This window comes from Anarrhichthys ocellatus, unplaced genomic scaffold, assembly GCF_004355925.1.
Source record: "Anarrhichthys ocellatus isolate YVR2014 unplaced genomic scaffold, GSC_Weel_1.0 scaffold49, whole genome shotgun sequence".
Taxonomy (NCBI): domain Eukaryota; kingdom Metazoa; phylum Chordata; class Actinopteri; order Perciformes; family Anarhichadidae; genus Anarrhichthys; species Anarrhichthys ocellatus.
The window spans coordinates 242,293-264,088 of record NW_022280079.1 but is presented as its reverse complement, the minus strand read 5'-3'; the positions used below and the strand labels follow the sequence as shown (position 1 = coordinate 264,088).

Genomic DNA, 21,796 nt, shown 5'->3' with positions numbered 1-21,796 from the left:
TTAGTGTAACTAACTTGTGTGTTCTGCTCTAACCTGCAAAAAGAACCAGTTGGCAGTGAAGCGAGCCCCTCCTGGTGGTGTTAAAGAGGACTGCACTGCACTCTACCAACCATTGGAATTTAAACACGGATCTAATCTACCCATCAAGTCTGTGATGATCCGTCATTGCTCACTTCTCAGGAAGGGGAGAGCTAGAAGGAGCTGCTCACTGTGCACGAGCCATCAGAGAGCAGAATGTAACGTGTGAACAGAAAGACGTGTAATCTAAAGGAATGAAAACGCATTCATGTGAACAAGAAAATCAGACAGACATTGTTTAAGGGAATTAAAGTCTTTATTAGAATTTTAACATGTTTCTAAAGAGGAAATGATAAAACCAGACAGGTGTTTCTACAGAGGAATATTTTCGGTCTGACTCATAGTAAGTCAAGGGCAACAGTTCCATCTCGTCTCCTTGCTTGTTCTTTTGAAATATACATTAGCAGTAGCAGCCCTGGGCTCTGAGCAGAGCAGCCAGAGCTAAGGACATAAATATAGAAAACTGCTGTGTGCGCCCTGGAAGGTGTTTTGAAGGGGGGGGGTCAGGGTCAGATGAGGACTGCCGCTCAGTGGAGGGATGAGGTTACTCTGTGAGGCCCAGCTTCTTCTTCAGGGACTCCGGCATCTCAGGGGGAGGGGGGCGGGGCATGCGGAAGTAGACCTTGACAGAGTCGTAGATGAACCACTGCAGGGCGGTCAGAGTACCGATCATGATGATACGAGCCACCAGACCCTTCCAAACACCTGAAGAGGAGACAATCACCACATGAGACTGAGAGCGTACCATGTGAGGTCAATACAGCCTAACCCAGGAACTCATGTCAAGGTGTTAGAATCACTGAACTCATGCATGTTTTAACTACTATGTAGTGTCCGTCCCCCAGGCTTGCAGCACCAGGGGCTCCCTGCCTAGAGGACAGGGCTGCCAGTGCTGCAGGTGGGCTGGGGGGACAGGTAGACTGTTCTCACACGCCAATGACTCAAGCACCTCCAACTGTACAGCCGGCAAGCTGCTGAGGGGCTCTGCTCAGAGCACAGCGCCCTCCAGAGGTGGATCTAAGGAGCGTGTTGGTGGAAGCCTCATGGTACACTATGCTACTGCTCAAGTGACTGTGGACCGGTGTTGGTACAGACCTTTTGGTCCTAGCTTCTTGAGGACCTGGACAGCAGTGCTGCCGGACTCCTTGTTCAGCACGGACACCACAGAGTCAGCCGGGTGGGACACGATGGCACAGAACACACCAGCTGCACACAGAGAGGAAGAACATTTCATCAGAGAATTGGACTAACTTTATTGGGCCTGATGATTTGGTTTTGTAGGTTTGCAGTTGATCCGTTACTCACCGATATAACCGGCCACAAAGGTGACCACCAGCTGCTGAGATTTGGTGCACTCGCTGCGGGGCTTGGGAACAGCATACTTGTAGAGCATCTCCACGGTGCGCTCAAAGCAGGAAAACTTCATCATGGTGTAGGGGATCTGCCTCATCCACAGAGGCACCAGACCCTTATAGAATCTGGAGTGAAAGGAGGGAGGAGTGTGAGCTCAAGAAGCAGAACCATCTGCACCTCGATTCAGGGTCCTCCCTGCCATCATACAGCAGACTGAGGGTGCTGTGGTCCATGGACACCATGTTCACCACAGCACTGTTAAAAACACCTCAGCTTACACTCCAGTCGGGTCCCAGTGCCCGCTGTACGGGTGGGTGGTATATCATTAACAAGTGTGACGGGTATCACATGGTGTTTGATACCCGTCCGTGGGCTCAAAGGGCCTTTAATAAGTGAACTTGTCAACTAACCCATAAGTTGGCTGAAGGAGGCGTGTGCAACACGTCGAGGCATCTAGTGGCGAGGATGCCATCCAACTGAAACCCCCCCACTCACTCAACGTTATCCAAGAACTATGGCGGCCTTCTGTTAGGTATCTTTAGGATTTTATTAATACCATTATTGGTTCTTTTCATAGACTGTATATAAGAAGATGGCTATCGCCATCTTGACTTTTTTTGCACAAATGTAAAACGCAGACATCAGTGTCAGTCTGTCCCCGTTTGTCCTCCTAGTCTCTGCCAGCAAACAAGCTGATAAGAACCAACTAAGAGAAGCAGACTGCTGACAGACCTGCTTGCTGGTCGTGCCTGCTGTGCTTGTGTAACACAGTGGTGGATGAGAGACTGAGGACAGAGCAGATCTTCATGCATGTTGAACAGATGAAGTATTGGCTTTCTACTAACAAAGGTTTTATTGCAACGAGTGTAGTCGCCATCAAGTCTAGTAATCTTCGCTTCAGTGTCTCCACCACAGCTCTGCTCACCGTCTCTTCATGTGTTTGAACAAGTAAAAATCAGTTCATGATATCACTGATGAGTCTGGACTGCCTAATCAGTTCACCCTCATCACTCTAACCCCGAGTAGACTGCAGGGCCCACTGTGTGTGCATGTGCTCAGACACATAAGTATCAAATGTTTCACTTCAGAATCAACTCGTCTGATCGACTCTTCTGATCGGTGGCCCGTCGACCTGATCAGAATACAGCAATAAACTTCAAAGACAAAAGACAAGACATTTACAACAGAACATTACAACTGGATGACATGGAGCCCGTTCAGACAGCAGACTTAGTTAAGAATTAACATGAACAACAAATGGGCGTCGGCTATCGAAAGCAAAAAGAGAAAGTGATATCCCACAATGGAGACCCTGCATCAGAGCATTCTGTAAAGCAAAGAAAATATAACACGTTACACACACACGCAGTAACTATGTAGTGTCCGTCCCCCAGGCTTGCAGCACCAGGGGCTCCCTGCCTAGAGGACAGGGCTGCCAGTGCTGCAGGTGGGCTGGGGGGACAGGTAGACTGTTCTCACACGCCAATGACTCAAGCACCTCCAACTGTACAGCTGCAAGCTGCTGAGGGGCTCTGCTCTGAGCACAGCGCCCTCCAGAGGTGGATCTAAGGAGCGTGTTATCAGAAATCCATTCACCAATAATTCATCACTAAAGCAAAAACGCCTATCAGCGATTCAAAGTCACTCACTGACAGTGACAAAGAGGAATGCTGAGGAGCTGGAAGAAGGCAGCACACTTACGCCCAGACACCCTCCTCTGCAAACATCTTGGGGACACACTGTCTCAGGTTGTTGGCGTAGCCCGGCTTGGTCTGGATACGAACTTTGGCAGCCTCCATGGGAGCCAGAGCAATGTCTGCAAAGAACTCTGCGCTGGCTGAGGCAGCCAGGTACAGTGATGTCCTCCACAGGTAGGTGTTCTCCTGTCGAGTGAACCCACACAACAGACGGTCAGACAGGCTAGGTGTCATAAAAGCTACCGAGCACACCGACTAACCGCGAGGATTAATTAAGTGCGAGGTCTGCACTGGTCACTTCCCTAGGGGTGAGTATCCCCATACAGAGAGATCCCCTCGTGTGACCGGTCTTTTTAGAGACCACCGCTCAAACTTTTAGAACAAATATTGACTGTTTACTGTCGGAGCAGCCTTACTCTATGATTTACAGCATGCACACGCACGCACACACTAGATGTATCCAGTGCTACTCAAAAACAAATGCTATCAGGTCTACGTGGAGACCATTGGATTCCACTCGAGTAGAACAACAAAGATAATACTTATAGCAGACAGATGAACAAACATGCTGTCAGAGCACAGCTGCGTGTGGACTCACCTCTCCCAGTAAGTCGCCGTAGAAGACCTTGAACACTTCGTATAAGCCGAACTTGCACAGTCCCTGCATGGAGTAGCCGATGAAGGTGGGAGCCCAGCCCTTAGCCAGGCCCCTGACACCATCTTCCCTGATGGTCACTGAGAAGCCCCTGCTGATGCTCTTGTACTTATCTGGGTCCACCTGAGGAGGAGAATCAACACTGATGAAGCATGTCCCCCAATCACTGGCAACTCTGGTGTGTTGTGTAGATAAGTATATGCTGACGTGGTGAATAGCCACTAGTATGGGACAAGACTTGAGTGGTTCTTTTATTAGTTTAAGAGCCAAGCGCTTTGTTTGAAATCACATTTTCTAGACCGCAATTTAGAAATGTTTAACTATATTAGCTTAACAAACATCATTCATGTTACAGCCAATAGGTGATGTCAGGATGACCTATAGATTTGTACAAGTATGAAGCACTGGTACACAGGAGTCAGACAACTCCAAAACTTACTGAGGAAATATATGAGGAAGTATTAAAAAACTGGCATGAACTAACCACACCATGAGGCTGGATACAAATCAGCAGCTAAAGAGTGAATGGGGTTTTTCCGGGCATTGCCCATTGAAAGTGGCCTCTTCCTTGTTAACGAGTCATTTCCATGAAGATGGGACATGAAACCACGGAGCTGAGAGGCTGCAGGAGCTGTTGGCTACTCGCTGCTACTGTGAGGTTCAGCTTCCGTACAAACCTGCAGGCGACACTTGACAAGGTCGAGGGGCACCACTGCTGTGTGTGTGATGCCGCAGCTCAGGATACCCCCAAAGCCACACAGGGCATAGTACTTTGAGGAGCCAAAGGCGCAGCTGATATCCTCTGTGGTAGAAGGAGGGGACACACAGCGAACATGCAACATGCGGGGTCACATGCAGCACAGGACACAAATCAACACCAAACCAGAGCCACAGAATGGAAGAGTTGTCACTGCTGAAGGAACACTGCCAAACCATTGAGACCAGTTTGCCAATGTCCCTACTGTGGACAGTTCGACTCTCCCATTATAGATGTTCTGCCACCAGTTATTAGGATCACACAGCAACGGTTGATCAAATCATTGTACACAAGTGATTTCAGTATGAACTTTTTGGGACCACAGTGGTGTCGTGCAGGTTGGGCCATTCACTATAAAATAGTCTTATTAAATAAGTGCAGCCACAGATGTGTTGATAATGTGACTAGTGTATACACCGTGCTGCTATAAGATGCTACTGCAGGATCAAATGACCAGCAGCAACAACACTCACTTATTCACTGTTAATGCTGGCTGATTGACATCAACAAAGCATACAGTTTTCAGTCAGCTGGTCTTGGATCAGTAACTATGTAGTGTCCGTCCCCCAGGCTTGCAGCACCAGGGGCTCCCTGCCTAGAGGACAGGGCTGCCAGTGCTGCAGGTGGGCTGGGGGGACAGGTAGACTGTTCTCACACGCCAATGACTCAAGCACCTCCAACTGTACAGCCGGCAAGCTGCTGAGGGGCTCTGCTCAGAGCACAGCGCCCTCCAGAGGTGGATCTAAGGAGCGTGTTGGTGGAAGCCTCATGGTACACTATGCTACTGCTCAAGTGACTGTGGACCGGTGTTGTGCACGATTTGAGCATTTTCTGGCAGCAGCACAAGCTTATGGGATTTATATTCAATTGGCTAAAACCACAGATCACCACTGTGGTCCTACAAATATATGATCAAAATAATTTACTAAGAATAAACTTACCGTTTCGATAAAAGATTAGGAGCTATAAATGCATTTAATGACATCATTTATTTTTTAACATCACCATAATGCATGCGTCTGGACTAGCTAAGCCTGACAGTATAAGGTCAACAGTGTGTTAATGAACAATCATTAACTGATAATGTGACAACGGGTTTCATATCTCCTCTACATTTAGACAATTGAGAGACAGACGTCCTTGACTTTGTCAACATACAAGACATGTTCTCCCTCAGGCCTGGCACTCCTGACTTTCACCTCCACGGTGACTGGGTGGGTCCAAATCATTCAACACAGGAACACTGGTGCAGAATCATGCAACCATGTTATGATCACTCCAACACATTGGAATCAGTACTCAATGACAAAAGAAACAACTTCACAACGGGGCTGATGATATTTCTCCCATGCAAATTGGTGCGTTTTGAGGACAAACAAAAATACAGCCATGGGTGGATGGGGCGTGACGTTAAAAAAAAAAAAAAAGGCGCCGAGCCACAGAAACAGACCTGCAATCTGCATTTGACCAGATCAAGGGGAACGACAGCAGTGTGTGTGGTACCACAGCTCAGAATCCCACCAAAGCCGCACAGCAGGAAATACTTCTGAGAGCCGAACTCACAACTGTCCCCCTCTGAAGAAACACAGGGGAAACGTTTAGAACAGGACGCGTTGGGGTTTAGAGAGGACGACACTTTCTTTGAGTCTTTAGATGACTACTGTCTACGACTTTAAAGAATTGAACTGGTTTAATGTTGGCTGTGCCCTCAATCCAGGTAGATGTTTGACAAGCCAGAGCTTATTTTAGCAGCCTCACCCTCATGAAACTAGTTTGAACACAATTGAAATGAATCACTACTGTTACCTAGCCAGCTGTGCTTTAAGGATGAAAACGTATAAATGCAAGGGACAAACACTAAATAGTGGAGGAGCATTATGAAATGACTACATGGACCATTTTTGACTTTCACAGCGTTCTTTAACAAATGGACTGCCTTAATGGTAGAGGTGAAGAAGTTTAATACTTGTGGCTGAAGCTTGTTGGGCAATGGAAACTTGTTAACAGAAACCACGAGGGCAGAGACTTACATTTGGTGGACGGTTGAGCTGTGTAGTGAGGTCATGTTGGTGCCTTTGAATCAGTCAAGACAATCTGTTCTCAGACCTGAGCTGCTCAGTCAGGGGTCACATGTATTTCTCGACCAGTTTGGCTTTATGGAAGTCAATTACTAAAGCTCCACTAAAAACAGTTGCATTCCTTTTGCATACACTATATGTAATTAAGCGCAACACGTCAAATACAGTTCGCTGCAGTTCAGAGGCAAGATATCACTTTGTCCTTCCTCGTCCTCCACAGGCTGCCTGAATGCAGAACGGGCCTCTCAGCTAACTGCCTCAACGTCAAACTACGGATCCTTCCGAGCGATTTTAATCATTTAACGATACCGTAGAAACCACACACAGGCAATCGTACTTTACATTAACTAGATCTATGCTGTTTTACACAGCTAAGCTGGTCGCAACCAGGGGAACCTAGTCGGCTAAGCTAAGGCAGCTAACGCTAGCCCATTAGCCGTCCTGCGGACTCGGCGCCGGAGTTACCTTCTGCGGTAGCGGCTGCTGCCAGTCTGCGGGTCCTCTGTCCGTGGAGGCTCTGTTGAGGTTCTTCCACTTTCTGGAGGGAGAACAGGGGAGCGCTGAACGGGTTGCCCCGGGCCAGCTGGGTCAACGTGGTCGGGTACATGTTGGTGTCCTTCCTGCTAGCGGAGCTACGCTGCAATGAGCAACAAGTCAGCTGTGCGTTGGCTTGAGCTAAATGGCAGATGTGACTGGTAACACACGCACGCGCGCACACACACGCACACACACACACACAGACACCTAAATTGAGGGATGCTAAGTCACGTGCTGGTTAGCTTGGTTTAACGTCCGAATGAACGCAAATGCTTAGCTAGCTTATTGAATGAACACACATTAGCAAACACTACGCTACAAACACGAGCATGTAACGCTCATGCAAGTTACTGGTCCATCACTGTAACACCCTTCTTAAACTCAAACTGCCTACTTACACACGCATGTAACATTTCCTTGTCCCTTTCTAGCATAGCAGATGCTAAATGCTAGGCTAAAATACGTGCTACGCTAACTTGACCGCTGCAAGTTGGAAGGTCCAATTTTAACAGAAGGTTAAAGTAGCATTCACTAAACGGCTAACATAAGTCACCGTTCTGTAAAATCATCATCCATAAAGAAGTGTCAACGTTTCATATGGACCATTTGTTTTAAATGAATAACTACACTCACTCTGTGTCTTAAGATGGCGCCTCCGCTGAGCTGCAACCGGCTGTTCGGAGAGGCCGAATGACCTCGCGGTAAACTGATTTGTCCTTTCGTGACGTCGGCGAACAGCCTGGGCGGGTACGTCCGCCTCTCTGTCCCGAGAGAAACCGCCGCAGAGCTGCCAATCAACACCTCTGGTCCAATCACAAGATTGACCCGTGATTCATTAAGGCGGTGCTTGTAGGAACTTGTCTACAATTATTGAGAAAATACTTTTTCTAGCACTTCAAATGATCAGAAACAGTTTTTCTCGGTCCAAATGTATGACATTTACTTTGAAAGATCTGTGGTGGAAAAGCAAACATGAATCAAAGGGCCACTGAAGCACCATGGGTTTGGGTTTTGCGCAGGCAAAATCATGCATTGTCCAGACGGGATCCTGTGTTTCTCATGATTTATTGAACAAAACCAAACAAACAAACTCCTGCTCTGGTAGAGAAAAACATAGGCCCACCCTGGTGCATGCTGGTCCTGTACCTGCATATAACCACAGGTATATATATATATATATATATATATATATATACCCTGAAACAACAAAAAAATAATTAAACTAAACGAATGACTATCATATATCAAAAAATCTAACCTAAACAAGCAAACATGTAATTAATAATAATAATGAAACAATACGACTTATGAATAAAATAACGTAATACCAACATCAAATAATGTTTTACATTTTAATTAAGGCTGTAGTCAGAGATCTCCTGAACTCATATGTGTAACCAAGTGGAACTGACGGGGTGAAACTATGGGGTCCGCCGGACCGGTAATGAGGTGCACGGTCCTGATTAGGTGAAAGGATGCACCTGCTGGCAAATCGCGTCCTTTGTCTTTGGCTCCGCCGCCACAAGCGGGGGGTGCTGAGTCCAACTACTTGCTCTCCCGCAACAAGCGGAGACGTAGCGTGAGGCCGCATAAGTTGCGTCGGTAGCGCAGTGTTTGGGAGGCATCAGTTACGGAGGGGACAGCGTGTGTTTGGGGGATGGCTGATTCAGGTGTATATATATATTTTTATGCATTTCATGTGCTGGGGAAATTGGGTACAATTAAGGAATATGTAATGTTGTATTTGTTTTTTAGAGCTTCCTGAGCAGTGCACCCAATGGTAGCTGGGGGGGAATCCAGGTGGGGGTGGCTGGGTTGAAGTAGAATCTGTTGTTTGTTTTCTGTTTATTGGCAGTTATTCGTGATTACTTGTGTTTTCGTCTTTATTTCTTTTCTAGTTAGTGGGACGCTGCCTTGGTCTGTTTTGTTTATTTTGCTTTAAGTTGTTTGTGATGCCGATCTGAGCGCATGGTCTGTGAACTCCTCCTGCCCGCTAAACCAGCTGTCACTGGTTACTCCACCTAGTTATTTATACCAATAAAGTATTTATATTTTCACAACACTGCTTCCTGTGTGTACGAGCCTGTATGGTGTTTTGAACCGGGTCTCTGTGGTAACGGGGTGCTACATATGCATTACTCGTCTGGAATTATTGATGTATATATGATTTTTATGGCACCTCAAATATTCAGAAATGAGCTTTTTGAATGTAGACCCAGGGTCTCCGTGTCTCCTGGAACACTTGATGGAGCCGAGTCATCATTAACCACATTTGTTTCAGTATGAAGAATATGAAAATGATCTTGCAGAAACTTGCTTTGTTTAGGTACTAACCAACCTCTATTTGTATCAGAAACATTATTACAGTGCGCTAATGCAGTTGCTGCATTCAGTTCAGTACCACACAGGAACATCACTGTGACAAATAAGCATTCATTCTTTTTTTCTTTACAGTGAAAGAAAGAGATGAACAGCGGTTTGTAGGGAAAAGCACATTCAGAAATCTAAACTCTGTGGTAGGCCCAGTAGCCTATAGAGCGCCGATGTGTTTCAGTCAAGTTAAGACAAGCAACACTGCCGCACCACTTTGGATTGAGTCGGACTCTTTGGAAGTGCTAGTAGTCAGTTTAGATGCGGTATGCAGCTCAGGACCAGCGCTGTGGGTTTGTGCTGCCTGAAGTCGTCGCCATGAAGTACGTCATGGTCTCCTAACCTGATGCATTTACTGCTAATCAGACCACAAATGAAACATCACTCCCCACATGTTACATCAAAGTCCTGGCATGCTTTGTATTTAGGTGAGAATTCCCATGAAGATCAAAAGGTGTGACAGAGACAGGTTAGAAGTTACAGACTCGGAGGTCTAACAGAAGAAACTCAGGTAAATTGTCTCATCAGAAAATGTGAAAATGTATTGAAGTTGTTCATGAATCAAATGCTCTTAAAGACACTAACATTAGTTTATTGAGTGGATATTCAATATTTGTGACAATGAATACATAATTAAGTAGAATACACAGGGATGTTCAATTATTAGAAGAGAGAGAAAATATTGATGTAGGGTTTAGGAAGATTTAGGATTATAATAAGCCTCCCTGTCTCATGAACAATGATGGTCATGTGAGGTTCAAACTCCATCCTCAAGGCTGTTAATGACAGAGACACTAAGGCAAAGTGTGGAGCTAAACCTCAACCACACACATTCAGTACAAACACACGCATACAAAATGAACGCAGTAATAAAAAGTGAGTCCACATGTTTCTATGACTGGCTCTGTTGTCACCTCACCGACTGTCAAACATGTTCTTTCACAACAGGTCATGGACATCCTTCAGAGTCACTGAAACGCTACGTTGCTTCTCTTAAGGGATGCGCTGAGAATCGATATAAAAGGAGAAGAGAGAAACTGTTGAGGGAAACAGGGCGAAGATGTCGGGTCATTTCACAGCACCGGGGGATAAAATGGCTACAATACAGATTCACACTTGAAAAGACAGAAGCAGGCGGGCTTCTGTGCCCTCAGACGCTTCCTGAGCTCTCTATGCTGCGCTGCCACCGGCCACCTCTGTGTCTGGGGCTGTAAAAGGGTTGATGGTGTTGGTCTCCATGGCCTGGTACACCAAGAACAGGAAAGCAGCCAGGATGGCCAGCAGCAAGAGCTTTATCCACAGAGACACGCTGCGGTACGCTGCCTTGGTCTGCCCTGCAGGGGGCGCTGCAGACAGAAGCCTGGAGGAAGAGGAGGGAGGGGGCAGGCTGCTGACTCTGTTGACAGTGCAGCTCTCTGTGTAGGAGGAGGAGGAAGTGGCTGTCTTGGTGGTCTTTGTAGAGAAGAGGTGGTTTTCATCATTCCACAGGTCACTGGAGGTCACTGGGCGACGGGCAGCTCCTCTAATGGGTCGCCGGCAGGTGGCGCTACGAGAGACAAGGATTTACACTCATGGTTTTCTGAGGGAGACATCAACACGGCAAACTATGACGAATACAGAAGAGATCCGTCCCTGTTTTAGTTCAGGTCCGTCATCATGACGTCATGACGGCTGCAAACATGCACTTTCATAGTCTCAGCAACAGACATACAGTTGTGTGAAAAAGTGTTTGCCCCCTTCCTGATTTCTTATTTTTTTGCATGTTTGTCACACTTAAATGTTTCAGATCAAACAAATTTAAATATTAGACAAAGATAACACAAGTAAAAACAAAATGCAGTTTTTAAATGAAGGTTTTTATTATTAAGGGAAAAAAAAAAATCCAAACCTACATGGCCCTGTGTGAAAAAGTGATTGCCCCCCCTGTTAAAACATAAATTAACTGTGGTTTATCACATCTTTGGAAAGCTGAGTTCAATTTCTCTAGCCACACCCAGGCCTGATTCCTGCCACACCTGTTCTCAATCAAGAAATCACTTAAATAGGACCTGCCTGACAAAGTGAGGTAGACCAAAAGATCCTCAAAAGCTAGACATCATGCTGCGATCCAAAGAAATTCAGGAACAAATGAGAAACAAAGTAATTGAGATCTATCAGTCTGGAAAAGGTTACAAAGCCATTTCTAAAGCTTTGGGACTCCAGCGAACCACAGTGAGAGCCATTATCCACAAATGGCGAAAACATGGAACAGTGGTGAACCTTCCCAGGAGTGGCCGGCCGACCAAAATTACCCCAAGAGCGCAGCGACGACTCATCCAAGAGGTCACAAAAGACCCCAGAACAACATCCAAAGAACTGCAGGCCTCACTTGCCTCAATTAAGGTCAGTGTTCATGACTCCACCATAAGAAAGAGACTGGGCAAAAATGGCCTGCATGGCAGAGTTCCAAGACGAAAACCACTGCTGAGCAAAAAGAACATAAAGGCTCGTCTCAGTTTTGCCAGAAAAGATCTTGATGATCCCCAAGACTTTTGGGAAAATACTCTGTGGACTGACGAGACAAAAGTTGAACTTTTTGGAAGGTGTATGTCCCATTACATCTGGCGTAAAAGTAACACGGCATTTCAGAAAAGGAACATCATACCAACAGTAAAATATGGTGGTGGTAGTTTGATGGTCTGGGGCTGTTTTGCTGCTTCAGGACCTGGAAGACTTGCTGTGGTAAATGGAACCATGAATTCTGCTGTCTACCAAAAAATCCTGGAGGAGAATGTCCGGCCATCTGTTCGTGACCTCAAGCTGAAGCGCACTTGGGTTCTGCAGCAGGACAATGATCCAAAGCACACCAGCAAGTCCACCTCTGAATGGCTTAAGAAAAACAAAATGAAGACTTTGGAGTGGCCTAGTCAAAGTCCCGACCTGAATGATTGAGATGCTGTTGCATGATCTTAAAAAGGCGGTTCATGCTCGAAAACCCTCCAATGTGGCTGAATTACAACAATTCTGCAAAGATGAGTGGGCCAAAATTCCTCTACAGCGCTGTAAAAGACTCATTGCCAGTTATCGCAAACGCTTGATTGCAGTTGTTGCTGCTAAGGGTAGCCCAACCAGTTATTAGGTTTAGGGGGCAATCACTTTTTCACACAGGGCCATGTAGGTTTGGATTTTTTTTCCCCCTTAATAATAAAAACCTTCATTTAAAAACTGCATTTTGTGTTTACTTGTGTTATCTTTGTCTAATATTTAAATTTGTTTGATGATCTGAAACATTTAAGTGTGACAAACATGCAAAAAAATAAGAAATCAGGAAGGGGGCAAACACTTTTTCACACAACTGTAAATAAATATATTGTGAGCAGCTTCCAGAAGCAACTCAATGTTTCCAAATGAAAGCATGAAGGGACATGGAGGTCACACTACCGGGCTCACTTACATGTTGACCATGTTATTAAAGACTCTGTCCCTTCCTTCATGGCAGTGCAATACTAACTCGAGTGTCTGTAATTTAAAATAAATAAATACATCTTGTCATCTCTTTGTGAAGCTGTCAATTGGAATGTTTAAATGCCATACAAAAATACAGTTATCATAAAGTGACTATTTGACTGCTGGTGTTTAGACATCAAAAAGACATAAAAGATAAAAACATAAAAAGAAATAAGTGCTGAGAACCACTGGTTCCTTACGTGATTCCTGTTGGACTGTTGATGTCACTGTGGAACAGCTCCTTCAGAACTTCCTTCTCCACTTTCGGGGTTTGGTCGCTGGCTGCTATCTTCTCCACCTGACAGAGAAGCAGCATGGAGAGCACGATTACTCCACTGGCCTGAAGAAGCACGCTTGGACCAGCAGAGGGCGCCCTGCATGACATGACACACCTCTCACCATGCTGACTACTGAACCACCTCATGAATGTGACACAGTCCTTTCCTCTGCATGGCCCGACCCCCTCGCTTCAGCTACCGGCTCCTCTCTGTTTAGCAGAGGGCACCGGTGTAAGCGGGACTCAACTGATCGCCATAGCGACACCTTGTCATACTGACCAATCAGTGGTCTGCAGGGTCTTAGGTCCGCCTTCTAGCCTGGGCTCAGCTCGCTGACAACCAAAAAGAGTACCAGGTACTATCCACATATTGCTGCTAGTGGAAAACCAAACTAGAGCGAGTGGAGTAGAACCATGCAGCGCAGCAGTCTACCTGTCTCACTGACACGTCCTCACAGAGAGGACGAGCAGCTGAGCGTCCTCACAGGGCTGCATGTGGACAGGAAGCTGGGGACTTTCTGGAGGGACACAAACCATGTGTGTGACCGTGTTCTGCTTAACCAGCCAACAGGTCAGCGGTCACACATGTGACCAGCTGAGATTTAACAACCCCACACCGTGAACCAACGGCTGTGTACCCACACACAGCGCACCAACCACATACAAGCGTCAGCAAGAGGGGACAGGAAGGAGCAGCTGTACCCATGCTACAGAGACACCGGCAGCCTTAGATCCAAACTGGTCCAACAGAGACCAGTAGTGCTCTTGTCTCTTAATGGGGGAGATGTTACACAAGGGGCTGAAGGGGACCGGACCCACTTTGGGGATCTGAGCCAGAGGGGACGAAGGCCTGGATGGCTCGACAGCCGGTTGTGGACTCGGTTTAGTACAAGTCAAAGAGCCCGCCTGAAGAACACAAGACTAGATTATTAGAAACATGTTCAGGGAAAAGGAAGAGCTTGTTATTATACCAACTACGCTGTTGAAATAGTTTTAGTGATGAATTCCATTGTGATACAAATTCACTTCTACGCACCCGAGCTGGTCTTAAAGGTTCAGTCCTTGTCTCAGGTTCCTGAGACACCAACACAAATACACAAGATCAAAGACAATGAATCCCTCCACCAGGTGTACAGCAGCCACTCTTCACAAGTCCACGTCAGTGCATCTGATGGACAGACGCCACCTCCTTCATCAATGCAGCCTCTATGCTGTGAGACCTAAACTCCGCCCGGATCACATCTATCTGAACTTCCCTGTAGACTCCCATTCACCAGGACTCTTCCTGAGCGTGTGCATATTTGATTCTGATGTTGCAGTGTTTGACTGGCTGCAGCACTAAACTAACAACAAAGCCTGTGTGAGCCTTTAATCCGGGCAGAGTGTGCGTGAGCGTCGTTCACCACCTGACAAGACACCATTTCCCACAATTCATCACCAGTGAGCTTATCTGATTAGCCGTGACTCAAGATAATGTAGACATGGTGAATGTGATTGGTGAAGACAGACGGTGAATAGAAACAGGCTCACCTCCAACAGAGCCGTGTTGAGCAGAGTGGCCGGCTGCTGACATGAGTCCTGGTTGGCTTTGGGGAGACTCAACCCCACGTCTTCCACTCTGAGCTACAGGTTCCAATCACAAGCACACAACTTCTTTTAGGATTCTAACAACTGGATTTGAGATTCAACCATCATGCAAAGCTGGTTACACCTCAGTATGCGTCCAACAAAGTGCTGGTCAGAACATGGAACAACGGGCTGACTCTGTGAAGTAGTCACTGTGAGCATCAGCACCTGGTGATGGGCCCAGTGTGTGTTCTTAGTGCTGGCTGCGTCTGGTGTGACTTCATACTTTATATTTATACATCCAGTGTATTTATGATCTAAGTATTTACTAAAGCATAGTGTAACATAGTCTATTTTGATGCAATTGCTTTGTACTTTAACTTGTGTAACATGTAGACTAAGTAGCAAAAGTCATTCTGCACAATCACCCTCTTCAAACAACACCGTGACTAAAACAGTTATTCGTTACATTTTCCCAGTTGTAGGTAAAACATGGCGAGCTGTTGTTTTCAATGCAAGATGTGTTTGGGATGGTTCCAGGACGGCGGTTAGTTTGGAGCTTTGCTCTCCATTAGCGTCTCACTTAATGTGATGTCATCTATATGTTATTGTGAAAGTACAGCCTCAGCTCAACAGGTGCATGTTCACAGTGAGACCAGCAGGAGGAGCTGTCAGTCACCACAGCGTTACATAAGGGAGGAGTTCACACTGTTACAGGATCAACTGGAGAGAGCACAATAACTGGACAAAGAGGAGCCTAATCCGCACTATGTGCTGTGAGTGAAGCTCTACACTCACCGGCCTGCTTAAGGACATATCATATTACATATTCACAGTATTATATCACCCTTCAGAACATGTGAGTGACAGTGGAGACTCATGTGGTTACTTTTAAACTGCACAGTCCAGTTTTCAATGTCAGCTTATTACAAAAGCCTTATTACTTCATTATTATTTTCTATTGATTAATCTCTCCAATATTTTATCTTAGCGATACATTTTCGTCAAAAAAATGTCCTTTCATTGAGTCAAACTTAAGGCCTGTCCTTGTTTCATGCAGCATAAATCAAGAGATATTGTGACGATGGACCGACTCCAGTGTTGCTCGACAAGGCCTAAGAACACTCCAGTTGTGTGTCTGCAGCAGAAAACAATAATTAAAAAAGAATAATTACATGCGTCAATTAAAAATATTGATGTCATGCATTTTCAACGACAGCCCCTGTCAGTGGTACAAGTTCCGCTGCATATTGTTATTTTAGTGCTTTGGGATCTTCTAGATCTTCAGGGAACCATGACATAACTCAACACATTTCATATCTAAACATCATCATAAGCTGTAGCTGAGGCTGCAGTAAAGTCTCATCCTGGTCCTCACTGTGTCTTGAGTTAGGAGTTTGAATGAATGCATGTCATGCTATGTGGTCTGGGTCTTCTTCATCTCCAGGTTAAGGCGGGACATTTAGTCACTCTGCAGACGTCACATATTGTAATATCTAATCCACCTGTTAAACTCACACTAAAGCTGCAACCATTCAAATTAATCTCCAAATATTTAGCGAATGGATTCATGTTTAGATCCGTCTCCAGCCTCTTGAATGTGGATATTTGCTGGTTCTTTACTCCTCTATGACAGTGAAGTGAATGTCTTATGGACAAAACAAGAAGAGGGCTTCACCTTTTCCTGACATGTTATACACCAAACAACTAACCGATTAATGGAGAACATGATGGAAGGATTCATCGACAGTGAAAACACTGGTTAGTTGAAGTTTTACAGAACACTTTCAGAAGCAGCAAACTGCAGGCGGCTAGAATGGAAAGCACTGCTCTGCTGTTCTGTTCTGTTCTGTTGGGTCTTTCTGGTGAAGAGAACGGGCTTCATCTGCATTTCTTTGATCATCCCTGTGTTGCATTATGACAATAAATCATCCTTGAATACTTGGGTAAAAACAAGCAGACAAAACAAAGAAAGTGCTGAGCAGGAAACCTACAGCTGGTCTGTTCAGGTCAACATCCAGACTACTGCCATCATAGAGATCTAGAGAAGAGCACGGCTAGCTGAACCACATCCCATCAGCACTGAACAGGCTCAGGACCCCTATGAGGACAGCCCAGCATCGCTCCAGCAGGTGTGCATGTGGAGGTCTCCAGAGAGGTAATCCTCTCTTACCGTGTGGTGCTGGCTGCTGCGGGTGCGGGTGGTGACGGGAGTCTTCCCTCTGCTCCTCACCGGTCTCTCCACCACTGGAGCTGGTTCAGGTTCTGCCACAGGTTCTGGTTCTGGTGTCACTTCTGAAAAAACACAGTACAGTGTTACTTGAGGGATTGTTTTTCAGGGAGCAGCGGGCGCCTGTCATGGGCAGCCCACTGCTCCCTGATACAGGGATGGGTCAAATGCAGAGACAAATTTCCCCCTTACCGGGATAAATATAGTATAATAATTAGTGCTGGGCAACGATTAAAATATTTAATCGAGATTAATCGCGATTAATCGCATTGTTATGGCAAAGTTCAATAATGAATTCAAAAGTAGTGCGCACTTTTATTTTACAAGTACTGCTATATGAACAAAAGGGCAATAACATTTGGTTCACAAGATGCAGGTAGCATGTTTTATACTTAATGTGAATATAATTCATACTTTGTTGGCATCTTATTCTGAAAACCGGATGTTCGTCTGAAGAAACCGGATGTTGTCTCACGTTAATCTTTCCGTTAACTTTCAAAGTCCTTCGCTCGCTCCGATCTGCGCCGTTTGAATGCGTTTACCGTGAATGTCAGCATATAGGTGCACTAACATGTAAGTGTCTGCTGAGTTGACCGCAGTCTCGCAGTCACAGGTCTGATTAAGAAGCGCTCCATTTATTTATTCGTTTAGAAAGTTCGGTTCTTCACGCACACGCAACATCAGTCAAGGCGAAAATCAAAACCATTCTATGCCAACTGGACCGGGTCATATAGGCTACGATGTTTTTGACAAGTTCATTAAATTATCATTATTATTAGAGGAAATTATGGGCAATTTTTCCCCCTCTCCTAGTGATATCAGGGGCAACATTATATTTCTTAGGGGCAGTTTTGCCCTCGTGTATTTCCGACGCTGACCGTGACGATTATTAAAAGCGGTAAATGAAGCGCACTACGAGACAAAGCACAACTCTTTGAACAAACGTACCCACTCACATCTAAATGAAGACACAGAAAATAAACCTGAGAGCCCAAAATGATCAGAATCACAACTCATGAATTCACTGTTCAACAATGATGTTAACAGAGAATAGAGCTGAAACAAGTGGTTTAATAACCACAGATAAAGTCCATGATCACTGATTTGTCTTGTTAGAAGATGAGACAAATATAATATTGTGTCTTTTTTATTGACATCACTTCACACCTGAATGAACTGAATTTAAAGCTGCAGGACAATTCAGTGAAATAGATTTTTCTAAAATTAATTAATTAATTTTAAGATGCACTTCTTCATTTCTTCAAAAGCTTTCTGTTTTGTCAGTTATTCTTTAATGCAGCCCTTATTGTACTTGAAATGAGAAGAACATTTATTTATGTATTATTTATAATCCATCCAGTTACATTTGAAAACTGAGAATAATAATTGTTAAAATATAATTGATGTGTACTTTCTTTATTTGATTTGACAGTTGTTGACGACACAGACACGTTACTACTACTAGACTTCTTGAATATATATAGTTTTAATACCCCTGCTGTACATGGACATACTTTTCAGTAGGCCAACATTTTTAATTGGTCTTATGTAATATTCAAATTTTGTGAGATACTGAATTTGGGTTTTTTACTAGCTGTAAGCCATAACCATCAAAATTAAAAGAAATAAAAGCTTGAAATATATCACCCTGTGTGTAATGAATCTATATAATATATGAGTTTCACTTTTTGAATTGAATTACTGAAATAAATTAACTTTTCGATGATATTCTAATTCATTGAAATGCACCTGTATTGCACTTCTAGAAAGCTTCTCTAACCATTCCTGCTAAGTGAACCTGTAAGCCACCATGGAGTCCAGCATATCATCAGGAGCCGCGAACGCTAACACGTTTCTTACCATCCTCCTTGTCACTGTACAGGTCGGACTCAGAGTTGCCGTTGTGGTTCACTTGTATCTCTGTGAGAAGCAGCTTTGGCGGCTGTGCAGGACCGTCGTCCAGCATCCTCTGCAGCTTCTTCTCATACAGCTTTCGGGTGGATGCTGAGGGGACGAACAGAGGGAGACATTCATCAAACCTGCACCAGATGTCCTGACCGGTCAACGTGCGTTTGCAGACGCATCACTTCTGGAGACTCCCTGAGAGGAAGAGCCCACATGGCTCGCCTCAGAACTACATCAAGGGACTGTTTTCTGTCTGCATTTACACTGCCAATAAACTAACCGTAAACCATACCATCAGCAAACATGTCTAAGCCACTTGTGAATTTCATCACTGTGTAGCAAAGACATACCAAATCCCTGTGTGTGTTTGTGTGTGTGTGTGTGTGATGCATCCGTGTGCTCATTCTTCCTGCTAATGTGAGCACTCACCCAAAATGGGCCCCACGTCCACTCCGTGCTTTAGCAGCTCGTCCCTCAGGCCCTCGTCGGTCAGCATGGTGACATCCATCTCGTCGGGACGGACCTTGTCCGTTTTCCTTGTGGCTTTCTGTGGGAAGAGGACATGGCAGCCCGGTCAGTAATGGTGCACTGTATTCTTAAAAAAAGAACTGTCATGGGTTTGTTTTTGACCTAAGTTAATGTAATCAGGAAATAATGCATCAAGAGTGAGCAGCAGTGTTCTGCCGGCCAAGATAACACAATGCTTATGTGACGATCTTTTAAAGCCCACACCTTCACCTCTTGTCCTGAAGAAGTCCATCTCCTTTGATCTTTTTGGGGATGTTGGAATGATGGGATGGCTCTATTTGTTCAAGCATTGGGAGGGACAGTTCACACCCATACGTGCCTTTAGCCTGCTCAGAGGAGAGCAGTTTGCATCATGATCTCTGAACATAAGTGGAGGCATGTGTGCCATGTGTATTCATGATTCATCACACAAACACATGATGTGGAAGAGAAGCTTTAACTCGAGGAGTTTCCTTTCATTTCCCGGTATGAAGTGAAGCCAGGGAGAAAAGGAGGAGAGGAAAGCTGCAGGCGTGTCATGATAGTAAACAACATGCAGGCAGGAAATCAAGCCCGTCTCTGAGGGAACACAGTGTGCACAGGAGGGCCTCAACACTAATTTGCCCAAACCGAAAATATCCGCTTATATTTGAGTAATTAAGATGCTATGCAGTTATACTTCAGCTTACTAATGAAAATGAGCATCAAAGATCACTCTGGCTGTGATTACATCCTCTTCTGGTTTCACTACGCCGACTATAAGCTAAGCTTTACCGTCTGTGTCGCCGCGTGCCGACGTACAACTATCATGTGGCGACACACGTGTGTAAATGTGACCGGCAAAAAATATGAAAGGGACGATCAGCTGAAAACCAGTCCGTTTGGATCGGTCAGCACGGTGCAGTCACCCTGTCCTTACTATACTGTGTTTGTGGGCCCATGTTTTGATTCATTGATGGATTTCTTCATCACACCTCAGCACGTGAGTGAAACAGGTGAGATGTAGACAAGGTCAATAGGTTCAAAACACATACACAGCAGTGTGTGAGAGTTTCAAACAGCTGTAGATGCAGATCAGCTTCACTAAACACGTCTCAGTGTTAGCTATGTGAACAAACCACCTACCCATCAGCTGGGTGCTCCAACCAGACTGGAGCTGGAACCACTGAACAGATGGGAGAGTAATACTTGCGTTTGATATACAAGTAGAAGACTTTCAGCTCCTTTCTCTCTCCAGCCAGCTGCCACCTTATTTAGGTTTAACAGTGAAATGATTGAAACGGGGGAAGTTAAAATGAGGAGTTCAGTACAGAGCGAGCACCAGGAATAAACATAAAGTCCAGATCAAACGGCTCTGTGCAGGGCTGCGAAGATGGCGGCAGTCAGGACCCGGTGCCATGGACTTACTGCAGAAAAATAGATATTTGAAAAGTTCGAAACAATGTGGTTTTTTGGTAAAGAATATTCAAAGGGCATGTTTGTACATGCTGAAAGTTAACATGCCCGAGAGCTTCAGACTCATGGGAAGCAAGAGACAATCATCCTTTTCTTATCTCTACATGTGGACACACTGCGACATGTCTCACTTTAGTCAAAAACATAAAAAGCTACACCACAGTAAAAGCCATAGTCAAGTCTTTCTGTTAAAGGCTTTTACTTTGAAGCAGCTACAGGAAGTGCGCAAAGACGTAATACAAAGATGCTGCATTACAAACTCACCAATGGTTTGAAATGGTGTACCCTTCCTGTCTCCTTGGTGGGCGTGGTCATGACACGTTTGAACGGAGGAAAGAAATATAACTCTGGAGTCAGCTACTCGTGCATTTTACAACTGTTAGGACCTAATGGGTTAAATAAGAACTATTCAAGGGTTCATACTGGGAAGTCCATTTACCTCTAAAACTGTAATTCCTCCATTTGGCCACTAGGTACAGTTAGTTTCAGAGCCAGGCCCTTTTCCTGGGGGCTTGTCTCATCCCTCCACCTCGTTTGGAAATGTTTGGAACATTGTGTGGATGGACAAAAACAGATTGGGATATATTTAGATCCTATATTTCTTTCCTAAAATTAGATATTTACACAGCTAACAGCCATATTAGCTGCTAGGATGTTAGTAGAGCGCAGTGGCGGCCGTGCATTTTATACCTGGGCCTTTAGTGCTGTCCTGCAGCTGAAACACCTCCTAATAATCTCATTATGGGTACATCCCAAGTCTCTTAATTGCATCCCCGTTTCCTTCACTTGGGTCCTTTCCTTGCGTCTTAGTCCCTCCCACCAGGGATGCATGGAGGAAACCATGC

The 21,796-nt window shown here is 45.1% G+C and overlaps 2 protein-coding genes and 3 non-coding genes across 10 annotated transcripts in view; all 5 read right to left on the bottom strand.

Moving 5' to 3' along the window:
* Positions 1 to 315: 315 nt before the first annotated feature.
* Positions 316 to 7,894, bottom strand: slc25a3a (solute carrier family 25 member 3a). 3 transcript variants are annotated; one of them, XM_031869911.1, is made up of 8 exons: positions 7,789 to 7,894; positions 7,084 to 7,255; positions 5,991 to 6,115; positions 3,727 to 3,906; positions 3,133 to 3,314; positions 1,384 to 1,556; positions 1,174 to 1,284; positions 316 to 783 (listed from the first exon to the last, which is right to left on the bottom strand). In XM_031869911.1, exons 2-8 carry the CDS (start codon positions 7,223 to 7,225, stop codon positions 623 to 625), a joined length of 1,074 nt encoding a protein of 357 aa, XP_031725771.1. In that variant the 5' UTR covers positions 7,226 to 7,255; positions 7,789 to 7,894; the 3' UTR covers positions 316 to 622. The 3 variants fall into 3 exon arrangements, with proteins under 3 accessions (XP_031725771.1, XP_031725773.1, XP_031725772.1); XM_031869913.1 differs by lacking the exon at positions 5,991 to 6,115 and adding an exon at positions 4,461 to 4,585; XM_031869912.1 differs by having other exon boundaries at positions 7,084 to 7,250; positions 7,789 to 7,893.
* Positions 908 to 1,109, bottom strand: LOC116395796 (small nucleolar RNA SNORA53). The gene has a single exon (XR_004213547.1). It is a non-coding gene; the product is annotated as a small nucleolar RNA SNORA53 (small nucleolar RNA).
* Positions 2,810 to 3,010, bottom strand: LOC116395797 (small nucleolar RNA SNORA53). The gene has a single exon (XR_004213548.1). It is a non-coding gene; the product is annotated as a small nucleolar RNA SNORA53 (small nucleolar RNA).
* LOC116395795 (small nucleolar RNA SNORA53) lies at positions 5,095 to 5,296 on the bottom strand. Its single transcript, XR_004213546.1, has one exon. It is a non-coding gene; the product is annotated as a small nucleolar RNA SNORA53 (small nucleolar RNA).
* Positions 7,895 to 10,046: 2,152 nt separating the features above from the next.
* The window catches only part of tmpoa (thymopoietin a), a 38,869-nt gene continuing 27,119 nt past the window's right edge, over positions 10,047 to 21,796 (bottom strand). The window contains exons 1-9 of one of the 4 annotated variants that reach the window (XM_031869901.1): positions 19,722 to 21,655; positions 19,419 to 19,536; positions 18,945 to 19,088; positions 17,028 to 17,149; positions 14,819 to 14,911; positions 14,325 to 14,363; positions 13,991 to 14,194; positions 13,212 to 13,309; positions 10,047 to 11,071 (exon numbers count right to left, since the gene is read on the bottom strand). In XM_031869901.1, the coding sequence (XP_031725761.1) occupies positions 10,696 to 11,071; positions 13,212 to 13,309; positions 13,991 to 14,194; positions 14,325 to 14,363; positions 14,819 to 14,911; positions 17,028 to 17,149; positions 18,945 to 19,088; positions 19,419 to 19,497 (1,155 nt within the window). In that variant the 5' untranslated portion in view covers positions 19,498 to 19,536; positions 19,722 to 21,655 and the 3' untranslated portion in view covers positions 10,047 to 10,695. Of the gene's footprint in view, positions 11,072 to 13,211; positions 13,310 to 13,990; positions 14,195 to 14,324; positions 14,364 to 14,818; positions 14,912 to 17,027; positions 17,150 to 18,944; positions 19,089 to 19,418; positions 19,537 to 19,721; positions 21,656 to 21,796 lie in introns of those variants that run through there. The other 3 variants (XM_031869899.1, XM_031869900.1, XM_031869902.1) reach the window with 3 other exon arrangements.